This window comes from Oncorhynchus gorbuscha, linkage group LG14 (assembly GCF_021184085.1).
Source record: "Oncorhynchus gorbuscha isolate QuinsamMale2020 ecotype Even-year linkage group LG14, OgorEven_v1.0, whole genome shotgun sequence".
Classification (NCBI taxonomy): Eukaryota; Metazoa; Chordata; class Actinopteri; order Salmoniformes; family Salmonidae; genus Oncorhynchus; species Oncorhynchus gorbuscha.
In genome coordinates, this window is record NC_060186.1 from 37,222,430 (window position 1) to 37,236,896 (window position 14,467).

The window sequence follows — 14,467 nt, forward strand, 5'->3', positions numbered from 1 at the left end:
AGAAACAGCAGAGGGTGCACCCCCTTATCTACACTGACGGGACCACAAGGGAGAAGGTGGAAAGCTTCAAGGTCCTTGGTGTACACATCACTGACAATCTGAAATGGACCACCCATACACAGTATGGTGAAGAAGGCGCAACAGAGTCTCTTCAACCTCAGGAGGGTAAAGAAGTTTTACTTGTCACCTAAAACCCTCACAATTCTTTTTTACAGATGCACAATTGAAAGCATCCTGTCAGGCTGTCTAACCGCCTGGTACGGCAACTGCAACCTTCCACAACTGCAAGGCTCTCCAGAGGGTGGTGCGGTCTGCCCAACGTATTACTGGGGGCAAACTATTCACCCTCCAGGCACCCGATGTCACAGTAAGGACCAAAAAATCATCAAGGACATCCACCCTAGCCACTGCCTGTTCACCCGGCTATCATCCAGAAGGCGAGGGTCAGTAACAGGTGCATCAAAGCTGGGACCGAGAGAATGAAAAACAGCTTCTATCTCAAGACCATCAGAGTGTTAAACAGCCATCACCAGCACATTAGAGGCTGCTGTCTATAGGCACAGACTAGGAATCACTGGCCACTTTAAGGAATGGAACACTAGTTACTTTAATAATGTTTACATATCTGGCATTACTCATCTCATGCGTATATACTGTTGTTCTATACTATTCTACTATATCTTAGTCACTTAATGTTGACATATCTAGCATTACTCATCTCATGCGTATATACTGTTGTTCTATACTATTCTACTATATCTTAGTCCGTTCCGCTCTGACATCGCTCCTCCATATGTAAACCCAGCAAAAAACGAAAGCTCCTCTCACTGTCAACTGCGTTTATTTTTAGCAAATTTAACGTGTAAATATTTGTATGATCATAACAAGATTCATCAACTGAGACATAAACTGAACAAGTTCCACAGACATGTGACCAACATAAATGGAATAATGTGTCCCTGAATAAAGGGGTGTTCAAAATCAAAAGTAACAGTCAGTATCTGGTGTGGACACCAGCTGCATTAAGTACTGCAATGCATCTCCTCATGGACTGAACCAGATTTGCCAGTTCTTGCTCTGAGATGTTACCCACTCTTCCACCAAGGCACCTGCAACTTCCCGGACATTTCAGGGGGGAATGGCCCTAGCCCTCACCCTACGATCAAACAGGTCCCAGGCGTGCTTGAGATTCGGGCTCTTTGCTGGCCTTGGCAGAACACTGACATTCCTGTCTTGCAGGAAATCACGCACAGAACGGGCAGTATAGCAGGTGGCATTGTCATGCTGGAGGGTCATGTCAGGATGAGCCTGCAGGAAGGGTACCACATGAGGGAGGATATCTTCCCTGTAACGCACTGCGTTGAGATTGTTGTCATTGCAGGCAATCTCAGTCTGATGAAACTGTGACACACCGCCCCAGACCATGACGGACCCTCCACCTCCAAATCGATCCCACTCCAGAGTACAGGCCTCAGTGTAAACGCTCATTCCTTCGAAGATAAACGCGAATCCAACCACCACCCCTGGTGAGACAAAACCACGACTCGTCGGTGAAGAGCACTTTTTGCCAGTCCTGTCTGGTCCAGAGATGGTGGGTTTGTGCCCATAGACGACGTTGTTGTCGGCGATGTCTGCTGAGGACCTGCCTTACAACAGGCCTACAAGCCCTCAGTCCAGCCTCTCTCAGCCTATTGCGGACAGACTGAGCATTGATAGAGGGATTGTGTGATCCTGGTGTAACTCGGGCAGTTGTTGCCATCCTGTACCTGTCCTGCAGGTGTGATGTTTGGATATACCGATCCTGTGCAGGTGTTGTTACACGTGGTCTGCCACTGTGTCCTGTCTCCCTGTAGCGCTGTCTTAGGCGTCTCACAGTACGGACATTGCAATTTATTGCCCTGGCCACATCTGCAGTCCGCATGCCTAAGGCATGTTCACACAGATGAGCACGGACCCTGGGCATCTCTCTTTTGGTGTTTTTCAGAGTCAGTAGAAAGGCCTCTTTAGTGTCCTAAGTTTTCACAACTGTGACCTTAATTGCCTACCACCTGGAAGCTTTTAGTGTCTTAACAGTTCCACAGGTGCATGTTCATTAATGGTCCATTGAACAAGCATGGGAAACCATGTTTAAAGCCTTTACAATGAAGATCTGTGAAATTATCTGTTTTTTAGGAATGATCTTTGAAAGACAGGGTCCTGAAAAAGGGACGTTTCTTTTTTTGCTGAGTTTATATAGTCGTAATTCTTTCCTACTTAGATTTGCGTGTATTGGGTATATGTTGTGTAATTTGTTAGATATTACTTGTTAAATATTAATGCACTGTCAGAGCTAGAAGTACAAGAATGTTGCTACACCCGCAATAACATCTCATCTGCTATTCACATGTATGTGACCAATACAATTTGATTAGATCTTGTCCCCCCCAACAGACATTTACCCCCCCCCCGTAAATAAGAATAAAAAATTTCTAAATTCTTCTACTCAACTTGTTCTACATTAATGTGAACGCCACAATCATTACAGATAGTCCTGAATGAATCGTGAATAATGATCAGTGAAAAAGTTATAGATAAATATCGTATAAAAACCCGCTAACCTCCCCTGTTAATCACTGTAACGCTCCGGGTGTCGTGGGTGTGGAGTCAGACGCAGGAAACAAAGAGTGCAATACTGTGCTCTTTAAAGCACTAACGCAACACTGGCTGCTCAAAACCAAATGCCCCAAACACGGGGGACGAAAATAGTACAGCAGAATACACGACCAGGAACAAACACGTTCCTCTACTACATAAAAGAAGGTCACAATAATTAATCCCGCACAAAGAAACAGGCGGGCCTGTCTAATAAAACCCAACTAATTACTCACTAACAGGTGCAAACAATACACATACTACAAGGAGGGGGAGGAAAGACACTCAGTGGCAGCTAATAGGCCAGCGACGATTCATTCAGCACTATCCGTAATCATGGTAGCATCCTCATTTATGTAATACTGCTTAGAAATATTATATTCTTATTTACAATAAACCTGACTCCAAAATGGCACAATACATTATTTACCATTCATTTCCATTGTGCACAAAATAATCTGAAACACAAAACAAACAGCAAATGCATCCAGTTTGTAGAGTCTGCTAGGAATTTGTGACAAAATACTGTACAATAGTGAATTTGTCCCAGCACTTTTGGTGCCCTAAAACAGGGTTTCCCAAACTCGGTCCTGTACAAAATGGGCTATAATTTCTAAACGGTTCACCCGATATTGATGTGGATTGAAATACCCTCAAATGAACGTTTATAGTCTCCACTTTAACCTCATAGTCATTGTATCCTTTCAAATCCAAAGGCCTTGAGTACAGAGCCAAAACAACAAAACATTTCACTATCCCTATACTTCTGGAACTCACTGTATGTCTCGGAATACGTACCTCAATCCAGGGATGAGAAATGCGTTGTACTCTGAACTGTCCCATTATCCTATCTGTTACACAGAGAAGATTGAAGTTAGTTTGTCCTTTCATTCACAAAGGTGGATAATCGAGGTTATATAGCGGTTGAGAATGCGTTTGCATAATCATTTCAGTCTTTGTTTTTTCTATGAGGTAAACACATACACACCCGGGGGGAAAAAAAACTCTGTTCAACAGCATCATTTTGTTAGAAATAAATGTTATCACGATCAAAGTCGAACTGCATATATGTATTTCAATAAAGTAAACAGTGGTAAGACAAATAATACGTCTTTATCTTAGTTTTCAGAGCAATTTTACCTCCCAATCAATAGATGGAGATTAGTTTAATTCCAACAGGACTTTGGCCAACTTCACTATCTTGACATTATGTTGTCTACTTTTTACTCAGCAGCTGACAAAACAAACGAGCAGCGTCAAAATAGGTACATGAATATGACTTCAATGAAACCAAAATAAATGTGAACAACTGTTTCAATGGAACGTTTTCATATTTATTTGGTTTCATCCAGGTCTAATTATTTATTTCCAACGGTCATCGTGTTTGAGGACTACGGAAAAGACTGGTAAAGGCACGATTGGTAAAGGCATGCCAATCGTGCATTTTTGATTTTCTTTTTTTTTGGGGGGGGGGGTTCTTTGTGCTTAAAATATCAGCAAATTTGTTTCAAAGTATCAGCAACTTGGGAACGTTGTCTTTTGTCTGCCATGTACTGTAAACAAACATCTCCCTGTTAAAAGCTCCCAATTTTCATAGATAACAAAACAAACTAACTACAGCCATTTATTTGTCGACTAATTCAAATGTAGGTTTGCTAAACACGCCAGCTGGCTACGTCAACAGAATTGATTACATCAGTAGGCAGGAAGATAAACACATTTACATTACATTTAAGTCATTTAGCAGACGCTCTTATCCAGAGCGACTTACAAATTGGTGCATTCACCTTATGACATCCAGTGGAACAGCCACTTTACAATAGTGCATCTACATATTTTAAGGGGGGTGAGAAGGATTACTTTATCCTATCCTAGGTATTCCTTAAAGAGGTGGGGTTTCAGGTGTCTCCGGAAGGTGGTGATTGATTCCGCTGTCCTGGCGTCGTGAGGGAGTTTGTTCCACCATTGGGGAGCCAGAACTTGTTGACAACAGTCAATATTTAGCTATCTACACAAGAAATCACTGATCTAATGGCAGTCTCCTGTTTCTCTACTAGGTGGAGCGCTTTACACAAGAAGTCCAGGTGACAGAAGCAAGATGCTTCTATGGTTTCCAGATCGCCATGGAGAACATCCACTCTGAGATGTACAGCCTGCTCATTGACACCTACATCAAAGACCCCAAAGAGAGGTCAGACTGTCAGTCAAGCTCTTAGTTGATAGTGCAGGGAAGTTCTGTATTTTCTGGCAGTGGTAAGAAGCGCTTGTGTGCAGGTTTAGCCTATATTATAATGACCACTTAATCAACGTTGTTAGCAAGTAAGATAACTAGTGTTACGAAATAGCTATAACATGAACTCAGCAAAAAAAAAATCAATGTCCCTTTTTCAGGACCCTGTCTTTCAAAGATCATTTGTAAAAATCAAAATATCTTCACAGATCTTCTTTGTAAAGGGTTTAAACACTGTTTCCCATGCTTGTTCAATGAACTGTAAACAATTAATGAACATGCACCTGTGGAATGGTAGTTATGACACTAACAGCTTCCAGGGGGTAGGCAATTAAGGTCACAGTTATGAAAACTTAGAACACTAAAGAGGCCTTTCTACTGACTCTGAAAAACACAAAAAGAAAGATACCCAGGGTCCCTGCTGTTCTGCGTGAACGTACCTTAAGCATGCTGCAAGGAGGCATGAGGACTGCAGATGTGGCCAGGGCAATAAATTGCAATGTCCGTACTGTGGGACACCTAAGACAGCGCTATAGGGAGACAGGATGGACAGCTGATCATCCTCACAGTGGCAGACCACGTGTAACAACTACCTGCACAGGATCGGTACATCTGAACATCACACCTGCGGGACAGGTACAGGATGGCAATAACAACTGCCCGAGTTACAACAGGAACGCACAATCCCTCTATCAGTGCTCAGACTGTCCGCAATAGGTTGAGAGAGGCTGGACTGAGGGCTTGTAGGCCTGTTGTAAGGCAGGTCTTCACCAAACATCACTGGCAACAACGTCGCCTATGGGCACAAACCCACCGTCGTTGGACCAGACAGGACTGGCAAAAAGTGCTCTTCACTGACGAGTTGCGGTTTTGTCTCACCAGGGGTGATGGTCGGATTCACCTTTATCATTGAAGGAATGTGCGATACACCGAGGCCTGTACTCTGGAGCGGATCGATTTGGAGGTGGAGGGTCTGTCATGGTCTGGGGCGGTGTGTCACAGCATCATTGGACAAGGCTTGTTGTCATTGCAGGCAATCTCAACGCTGTGCGTTACAGGGAAGAAATCCTCCCTCATGCGGTACCCTCCATGCAGGCCATACTGCTCGTTCTGTGTGTAATTTCCTGCAAGCCAGGAATGTCAGTGTTCTGCAATGGCCAGCGAGGAGCCCGGATCTCAATCACATTGAGCACGCCTGGGACCTGTTTGATTGGAGGGTGACGATGGGGCCATTCCCCCCAGTAATGTCCGGGAACTTGCAGGTGCCCTGGTGGAAGAGTGGGGTAACATCTCACAGCAAGAACTGGCAAATCTGGTTCAGTCCATGAGGAGGAGATGCACTGCAGTACTTAAAGCAGCTGGTAGCCACACCAGATACTGACTGTTACTTTTGATTTTGAGTCCCCTTTTGTTCAGGGACATATTATTCCATTTATGTTGGTAACATGTCTGTGGAACTTGTTCAGTTTATGTCTCAGTTGTTGAATCTTGTTTTGTTCATACAAATATTTACACATGTTAAGTTTGCTGAAAATCTTGTTAGTTAAGCCACTAGCCAGCCATCCAGCTTGTTAGTAACCTTTTTTTACTTGTTGTTCTGTCGTATTTTTCTACACATTTCTAACTTTATATATGACATTATGCTTTGTAATTCAACGTTTTAAAAACATAGTACAGTCAAAGTTTTTGGGGATAAATAATGGCATAACTCTATTGTTTCACTTTAGCGCGCCTTTCCTGACATTTGAACTTTTTCCTTTCTTGGTTTTGTAACAGTATCAGCAGTTTTCCCGCAATCTTTAAAATGACGCGAGGGAGAAAAGTGCAATCTGATTGGCTGCACCCTCTTAGAAATTTAAATACCAACAAAAGCTTTGACTCTATTGACTGCTTGGAATCGACCGCCAGAAATTCAATAAATACGGGGAACTGCAGTCGTTTGTGTTTGATTGTGGCGTTGATCTAGGCAATGGAATTGTGCTGTTGATAGTTGTGAATATATATATATTTTTTTGTGCAATTTTACTGACGTTTAACTTATCCTCAAATTGTTTCTGTTGTGTAACTCGTGTGTCTTTAAAAATGTTTGCAACTCGTTCACCACTCGTCAAGAAAGATGAAAACGCTATCACCACTCAAATGGATAACATTTCACTCGTTGACAAGGAAAACACGGTAAGTTTGAAGTCGACGTGAGTTCTATTTATTTTACCTAGCTATTTTTTGATATCGTTGGTTTTATTTAAAAGGTGGTTAGGCAAACTCGCCTCAGCTGGTTAGCTAAATGATGTTACTAGCCGTAACCTAACTAGGCAACGTTAACCTGTCACGTCTTACTTTCTGTCCAGCACATTAATCAATTGAATGTAAATTAAGGAAGCCAGTTATCTAATTTGACAAAGGTAACATGTCATTCCTCCCAATGCAGCCTCCCAGCCTGAACATGACCCGGATTCTGGCCTCGAAAACCGCGCGCAAAATCTTTGCAGATTCTGAGGTGCGTGAACAATGGCTACTTTTGCTTGAAGTTGTCAGTTTATGCAGTGCTCATTTTTGTAGCTCATCGACATGCGTAATTAACGTTAACATGGTAATTAGCTAGAATGTGTCCGAGGTGTTCATTTGACGCAAATAATGTCGCCTATTCTAGTTACCTGCCGAGTCATCAAATCATGATGTCGCCTATGTCAAATGTAAGCTAGCAATCGAGGAACTCAAGTCAATCATATGTTTGAATGGTTAGTAGTAGTTACACAAGCTGTCTACTCAAGTGTTTCATAAGGCTAACGTAAGTTAGCCAGTAGCCTTCCATTCCAGCCATGTCACGAAAGCCTTTGTCTTGAGTAGGTCACTAGCTAGTTACTGCTAACAAGCTAACTAATGTTACATAGCATAACTCAACCGTCTAACGTTGGGTTGTGGACAATCTTAACATTCTACATAAACTGGTATGACTTTTTGTCTTACTACATGCATGTATTTCCACTTAAATTATAAGCACATTCTGTTTTTCTAACCATTGAGGAAAGTTTGTTTTACCTCTGCAACATTTGACCAGTAATGAGATTAAACTATTTTTTAAATATTTTTTTATACTTTGTTAGCCTAAAGATGTCGAGAAATTCAATGCTGAAGAAGAGCCACTCCTGAAGGAAAATCCCCGCCGGTTTGTCATTTTCCCTATCAAGTATCATGACATCTGGCAGATGTATAAGAAGGCAGAAGCTTCTTTCTGGACTGCAGAGGAGGTATGTCCAAGTTGCTGTATCATTAGTGGTGTTGGCTTAAGTAAATGATATGTGAGCTTGTTCATGAGATTTTAGTTAATTTTGTTTTCCAGGTTGATCTGTCCAAAGATACACAACACTGGGAGTCTCTGAAGGAAGAGGAGAGATACTTCATCTCTCACATACTGGCTTTCTTCGCTGCTAGTGATGGCATTGTCAACGAGAACCTGGTAAATTGCTTGTGTGTGTACACAATACAACAGTCAATATTTAGCTATCTACACAAGAAATCACTGATCTAATGGCAGTCTCCTGTTTCTCTACTAGGTGGAGCGCTTTACACAAGAAGTCCAGGTGACAGAAGCAAGATGCTTCTATGGTTTCCAGATCGCCATGGAGAACATCCACTCTGAGATGTACAGCCTGCTCATTGACACCTACATCAAAGACCCCAAAGAGAGGTCAGACTGTCAGTCAAGCTCTTAGTTGATAGTGCAGGGAAGTTCTGTATTTTCTGGCAGTGGTAAGAAGCGCTGGTTTATGTACCTAAGCTTTTAATGGGAGCTGAGTGTAGCTGCTAGTTCTTAGCACAGTGGGCATGTGGTCTGCTGACTGGGTGGGCTCCCAACATGATATAGATGCCTGACTGTGCCTCATGATGATAAAATATACACTACCAATGCCCTTAATTCAAGACCCTACTGCAATATGTAGCTTTACGGTTACCTGACCAAATTTGCATAGGAATGAGTTACAGATCAGGAAATTCAAATTTAATGTGAGTCTAAGCAGTTGCCCTGTTATATTTGCACTTTCTATGCTTCTGTTAAAATTTTAATCTTATTTTCAGTTTTGTACACAGCTTCAAACTGAATAGTTTGAAAGTACAATACTATACGTTGCATGTTTGGTCACAAACTGAAATTAGTTTAACTTAGTGTTCTTAGCTACCAGAAAATGGCAGTTTAAGTCTTAAGCATTTTATAGTTCAGCCTTCTACTTTGTGACAATGTTGCCTAATATACTTTTCTTTTGTCTTACAGGGACTACCTCTTCAATGCCATTGAAACCCTCCCTTGTGTGAAGAGGAAGGCGGATTGGGCCCTGAACTGGATCGGCAACAAAAGTGCTACATTTGGTATGTACATAGCTTTTTTTCCTAACCTGCACATGATTGGGTGGTCAGTTGGTAATGAGCTATGTTTGTATTCCAGGTGAGCGTGTGGTTGCCTTTGCAGCTGTTGAGGGGATCTTTTTCTCTGGCTCCTTTGCTGCCATTTTCTGGCTAAAGAAGAGGGGGCTCATGCCTGGCCTAACCTTCTCCAACGAGCTCATCAGCAGAGACGAGGTGGGTGTTTCTATTGCGTTGATTTACCTATGATCCCAGCATGCCAACCTAATTGAAATTAAATCATTACAAATATTTGGTTACTAAACTCCATGGTGTTGGATACCTTTCACGTTCTTGTTTCACTGAAAAAGCAACGCTCTTCATGACTAGTTAACATGATCTTACTAACTAGTTTCATACGAATCCAGGGCTTGCACTGTGACTTCGCCTGCCTCATGTTCAAGCACCTGGTGAATAAGCCCTCAAAGGAGGCTGTCACTAATCTGATCAGGAATGCAGTGGAGATTGAGCAGGTATGTTGATTAAAAGTGAAGGACATGTTTCCCTGATTGAAAGTCCGATGCAGTTTTTCTATCATTTCTGGGTAAGAATTAATTATCTTACTGTGATTTTCAATAAATAAAAATTCTCAGAAATGCATGGCTTAGCAAACAGCTATTTTTAAAGCAGAACATTTGCTGGAGTAGTCTGGGGGGGACAACTAGCTGTTGGCAGAGGTTTGGTAGTCTTATTGTTCTAACTAATTTACTGCCTGGTATATCACTGGGCTGGCCAAAACTCCATTCCACCAAAACAGGCTAACATTTCAGTCTTTTAAAATGACTACACTAAAAGGGCATCGTTTTCAGTTCTTCCAAACTGTGTATGTTAACCTCTTGCTCCTACCTGACACGCAGGTGTCCCATCTAGACATCTGGAAATGCAAATGCGCTACGCTAAATGCTAATAGTACTAGTTAAAACTCAAATGTTCATTAAAATACACATGCAGGGTATTGAATTAAAGCTACACTCGTTGTGAATCCAGGCAACAAGTCAGATTTTTAAAATGCTTTTCGGCGAAAGCATGAAGCTATTATCTGATAGCATGTAACACCCCAAAAGACCCGCAGGGGACGTAAACAAAATAATTAGCATAGTCGTCGCTACACAAACCGCACAAATAAAATATAAAACATTCATTACCTTTGACCATCTTCTTTGTTGGCAGTCCTAGATGTCCCATAATCACTATTGGGTCTTTTTTCGATTAAATCGGTCCATATATAGCCTAGATATCGATCTATGAAGACTGTGTGATAAACGGGAAAAAATAGCGTCTTATAACGTAACGTCATTTTTTTAAATTAAAAAAGTCGACGATAAACTTTCACAAAACACTTCGAAATACTTTTGTAATGCAACTTTAGGTATTAAATGTTAATAAGCGATCAAATTGATCACGAGGCGAAGTATATTCTTTAGCTGTCCGTCTGGAAATAATGTCCGGGTAAATCTCAACCAAATTATCCAGTTGGAGGCTTGAACAAATGGCTTGTCTCTTCGTTTGACCAAGAAACAAAGCCTAGGCAAATGACAAGACTGTTGACATCGTGTGGAAGCTGTAGATATTGCAACCTCAGCCCCATTTATTGTGGTTCGCCTTTATCAATGGGTTGAAGTGGCGGATGGATATATATTTCCATTTTCAGTGATCAGATTTTCCTGCGCTTTTCAATGAAACGCACGTTCTGTTATAGTCACAGCTGTGATTTAACCAGTTTGAGTGTTTTCTATCCACACATACTAATCATATGCATATACTATATTCCTGGCATGAGAAGCAGAAATGTTCCGTGATTTTTAACAGAATGTTCAAAAAAGTAGGGGGTAGGAGTAAAAGGTTAAACACAGGAAAATCTCGTTTGACTGCACTTGGCCTTTAAACCTACTCCTGGGCTGAGGCCCAAATGGCACATTTTGACCTAAACTGCACTACCGTTACCAGATCTATGGGCCCTTGTAAAGTTGTGCACTAAGGTGCCATTTGGGACATTAGCTTTTTGTACCCTGCTTATAATTATTTTATGGTCTGATTGTTAATTTCAGGAGTTCCTGACAAAAGCCCTGCCTGTAAAGCTGATTGGTATGAACTGTGACTTGATGACTCAGTACATCGAGTTTGTCGCTGACAGGCTGATGCTGGAACTGGGCTTTGACAAGGTGAGATTATGGTTCATGGCCTTGTCCCCTCATGGTACCTTAATCCCTATGTATTTTTTAACATTTTATTTCGCCTTTTATTTAACCAGGTAGGCAAGTTGAAAACAAGTTCTCATTTACAATTGCGACCTGGCCAAGATAAAGCAAAGCAGTTTGACACACAAATGATAGTTACACATGGAGTAAAACAAACATACAGTATAAACATGTCTATACGATGTGAGCAAATGAGGTGAGATAAGGGAGGTAAAGGCAAAAAAAGGCCATGGTGGCAAAGTATATACAATATAGCAAGTAAAACACAAATGGTAGATTTGCAGTGGACAAATGTGCAAAGTAGAAATAAAAAATAATGGGGTGCAAAGGAGCTAAATAAAATAAATACAGTAGGGAAAGAGGTAGTTGTTTGGGCTAAATTATAGGTGGGCTATGTACAGGTGCAGTAATCTGTGAGCTGCTCTGACAGTTGGTGCTTAAAGCTAGTGAGGGAGATGAGTGCTTCCAGTTTCAGAGATTTTTGTAGTTCGTTTCAGTCATTGGCAGCAGAGAACTGGAAGGAGAGGCGGCCAAAGAAATAATTGGTTTTGGGGGTGACTAGAGAGATATACATGCTGGGGCGTGTGCTAAGGGTGGGAGATGCTATGGTGACCAGCGAGCTGAGATGAGGGGGGACTTTACCTAGCAGGGTCTTGTAGATGACGTGGAGCCAGTGGGTTTGGCGACGAGTATGAAGCGAGGGCCAGCCAACGAGAGCGTACAGGTCGCAATGGTGGGTAGTATATGGGGCTTTGGTGACAAAACAGATTGCACTGTGATAGACTGCATCCAATTTTAAGTATGGTATTGGAGGCTATTTTGTAAATGACATCGCCGAAGTCGAGGATTGGTAGGATGGTCAGTTTTACAAGGTTACAAGGGTATGTATGGGGCGGCAGGGTAGACTAGTGGTTAGAGCGTTGGGCTAGTAACCGACAGATTGATAGATCAAATCTAGAACTGAAGGTAAAAAATCTGTCGTTCTGCCCCTGAACAAGGCAGTTAACCCACTGTTCCTAGGCTGTCATTGAAAATAAGAATGTGTTTGTAACCGACTTGCCTAGTTAAATAAAGGTAAGAGTGTCCTCTCCTCCTGCTGAGGAAACTAGTATTCTACCGGAGTCATTCACAGAAGAGGTTTGAGATCTGCCTCACTCCCTTTGAATCTGCTGAAAAGCATACTCATTTGAAAACTACCCTAATTTTATCTATAAAATGTCTTGCACAACTAGCTAAATGTGTTTTTCACTTCACACTTAAGACTCAACCCCTGTAAATGTAATTTGCCTGATGCATGAGTGGAGTATGAGTCTTATTACATACAAGCCCATTTGTTTCCCTAACAATTGATAATCTTGTCCCTTGAGACAAATGTGTCCTTTGACATGATTAGTTTCAATCCAATAAAACCCCATGTTTGAGTTCAAACTATTTCCATGGTTCCATGCACTTTGTTTAGTAATTAATTCTGAAATGGGCTAGCAATGATGAAAAGCGCAGGGGTACGTACCTCAGCTGATAATGGGAGCTGAGTGTTGGTGCTCTCAGCTCAGTGGGCATGTGGTCTGCTGACTTGGGGTGTCAACACGATACAGACTCCTGACTGTGAGTCTTGCCTGTAAAGCTATAGTAAAAGCATGCACATGTCAAATGTAGAAGCTCACTACTTACTGTAAGTCTGGAAAAACTTTGCTATATGGCAGATGTACAGTATTTAATTTGGATTTGCCTCAAACAGAAGCATTTAACAGACTTTCCACTAACTCTTCCATTTTAGATCTACAGAGTGGAGAATCCATTTGACTTCATGGAGAACATTTCACTGGAGGGCAAGACTAACTTCTTTGAGAAGCGGGTAGGGGAGTACCAGAGGATGGGTGTGATGTCTGGCACCACAGACAACGCCTTCCGGCTGGATGCTGACTTCTAAAGCTCTGCTAAGCTCTTGAGACATTGACCCTTTCAACACTTGAAGAGGACATGGGCCTAGCTACATGTTACTGGACCACTTATTGTAGCTCCTCATCCATTCCTAAGAATGGTTCTCAAATGGCTCACTATATATTGCATAGCTTTTGACCAGAGCTCCCATGGGTCCTGATTTTGGGAGGCAGACTAAGTCTTAATTGCTGGGTCCATAGACATCACCATGCACATTACCATTCACATCCCACATCTCCAGTGTCTGGTTTTATGATGTATTTTGTATAGTAGCTTTTTAAATTGTTTTTATCTAGGTTTCTATTTTGTAATAAATGTACAAATTCAACATGCATCGGCTATTTTTATAATAATTTTAGCCTAGTGTTTTTTTAGGTTTACAGATGGTAATATTGAAGAGTCAACTCTTGGAATTAAAGTTAAATTCAGCTGACCCCTGTAATTACATGTGTTCATTTGGAGTTGCTAATATCATTTCAGTGGTGTATCTGTACTTGAATAACTTACTCCACTGAATTCCTAAAGACAATACTTCTTAATAATTTTCCCTGACTCAAAATAAATAAGATTTTGAATGCAGGCAGGACGACAACATGGTCCCATTCCACACCATCAATAGAATGTTTTGTAATCATTATTGCCTCTGATCTGGCTTACTCACTAAAAACAACTGCATTTTTAAATGATATTTGAGTAATCCTGGACAGTTGTGTGGGGGGAATGGACTCGATTGTCATACTTGAGGAAAAGTAGATACCTTCCTATAGAAAATGACTAGTGAAAGTCACCCAGTAAAATACTAGAGAAATCATAGATTGTTGATACTTCAATATTTTATATAAAATTGCAAAAAATACATTTCAAATTCCTTAAGCAAACCAGTTGGCAAAAAAAAAAAATGGATGCCAGGAGCACACTCCATAAGACTTTACAGAGCATGTGTTTGCGTGTCAGATCAGAGGCCGTAGGGATGATCAGGGGTGTTGTGTGTGTGTGACTGGACCATTCTATCCTGCTGTGCATTCAAAATGTAACTTCTGGGTGTCAGGGAAAACGTATGGAGTAAAGT

General features: G+C 41.5%; 1 protein-coding gene and 1 non-coding gene across 2 annotated transcripts; both read left to right on the plus strand.

Moving 5' to 3' along the window:
• Positions 1 to 6,756: 6,756 nt before the first annotated feature.
• On the plus strand, positions 6,757 to 13,730 carry LOC123994878 (ribonucleoside-diphosphate reductase subunit M2). Its single transcript, XM_046297941.1, has 10 exons — positions 6,757 to 7,036; positions 7,290 to 7,358; positions 7,966 to 8,109; positions 8,202 to 8,318; positions 8,416 to 8,549; positions 9,132 to 9,226; positions 9,303 to 9,436; positions 9,628 to 9,732; positions 11,308 to 11,421; positions 13,235 to 13,730. The coding sequence occupies exons 1-10, from the start codon at positions 6,944 to 6,946 to the stop codon at positions 13,385 to 13,387; spliced, it is 1,158 nt and encodes a 385-aa protein (XP_046153897.1). The 5' UTR covers positions 6,757 to 6,943; the 3' UTR covers positions 13,388 to 13,730.
• LOC123996004 lies at positions 12,936 to 13,072 on the plus strand. The gene has a single exon (XR_006831949.1). It is a non-coding gene; the product is annotated as a small nucleolar RNA SNORD94 (small nucleolar RNA).
• Positions 13,731 to 14,467: the final 737 nt, after the last annotated feature.

Bases quoted from the DNA above. Each gene is read 5' to 3' on its own strand.
- LOC123994878 (XM_046297941.1), top strand. From the start codon at position 6,944: ATGTTTGCAACTCGTTCACCACTCGTCAAGAAAGATGAAAACGCTATC. The intron at 7,037-7,289 runs GTAAGTTTGAAG...CTCCCAATGCAG, and splicing joins TCGTTGACAAGGAAAACACG to CCTCCCAGCCTGAACATGAC. The intron at 8,110-8,201 runs GTATGTCCAAGT...TTTGTTTTCCAG, and splicing joins CTTTCTGGACTGCAGAGGAG to GTTGATCTGTCCAAAGATAC.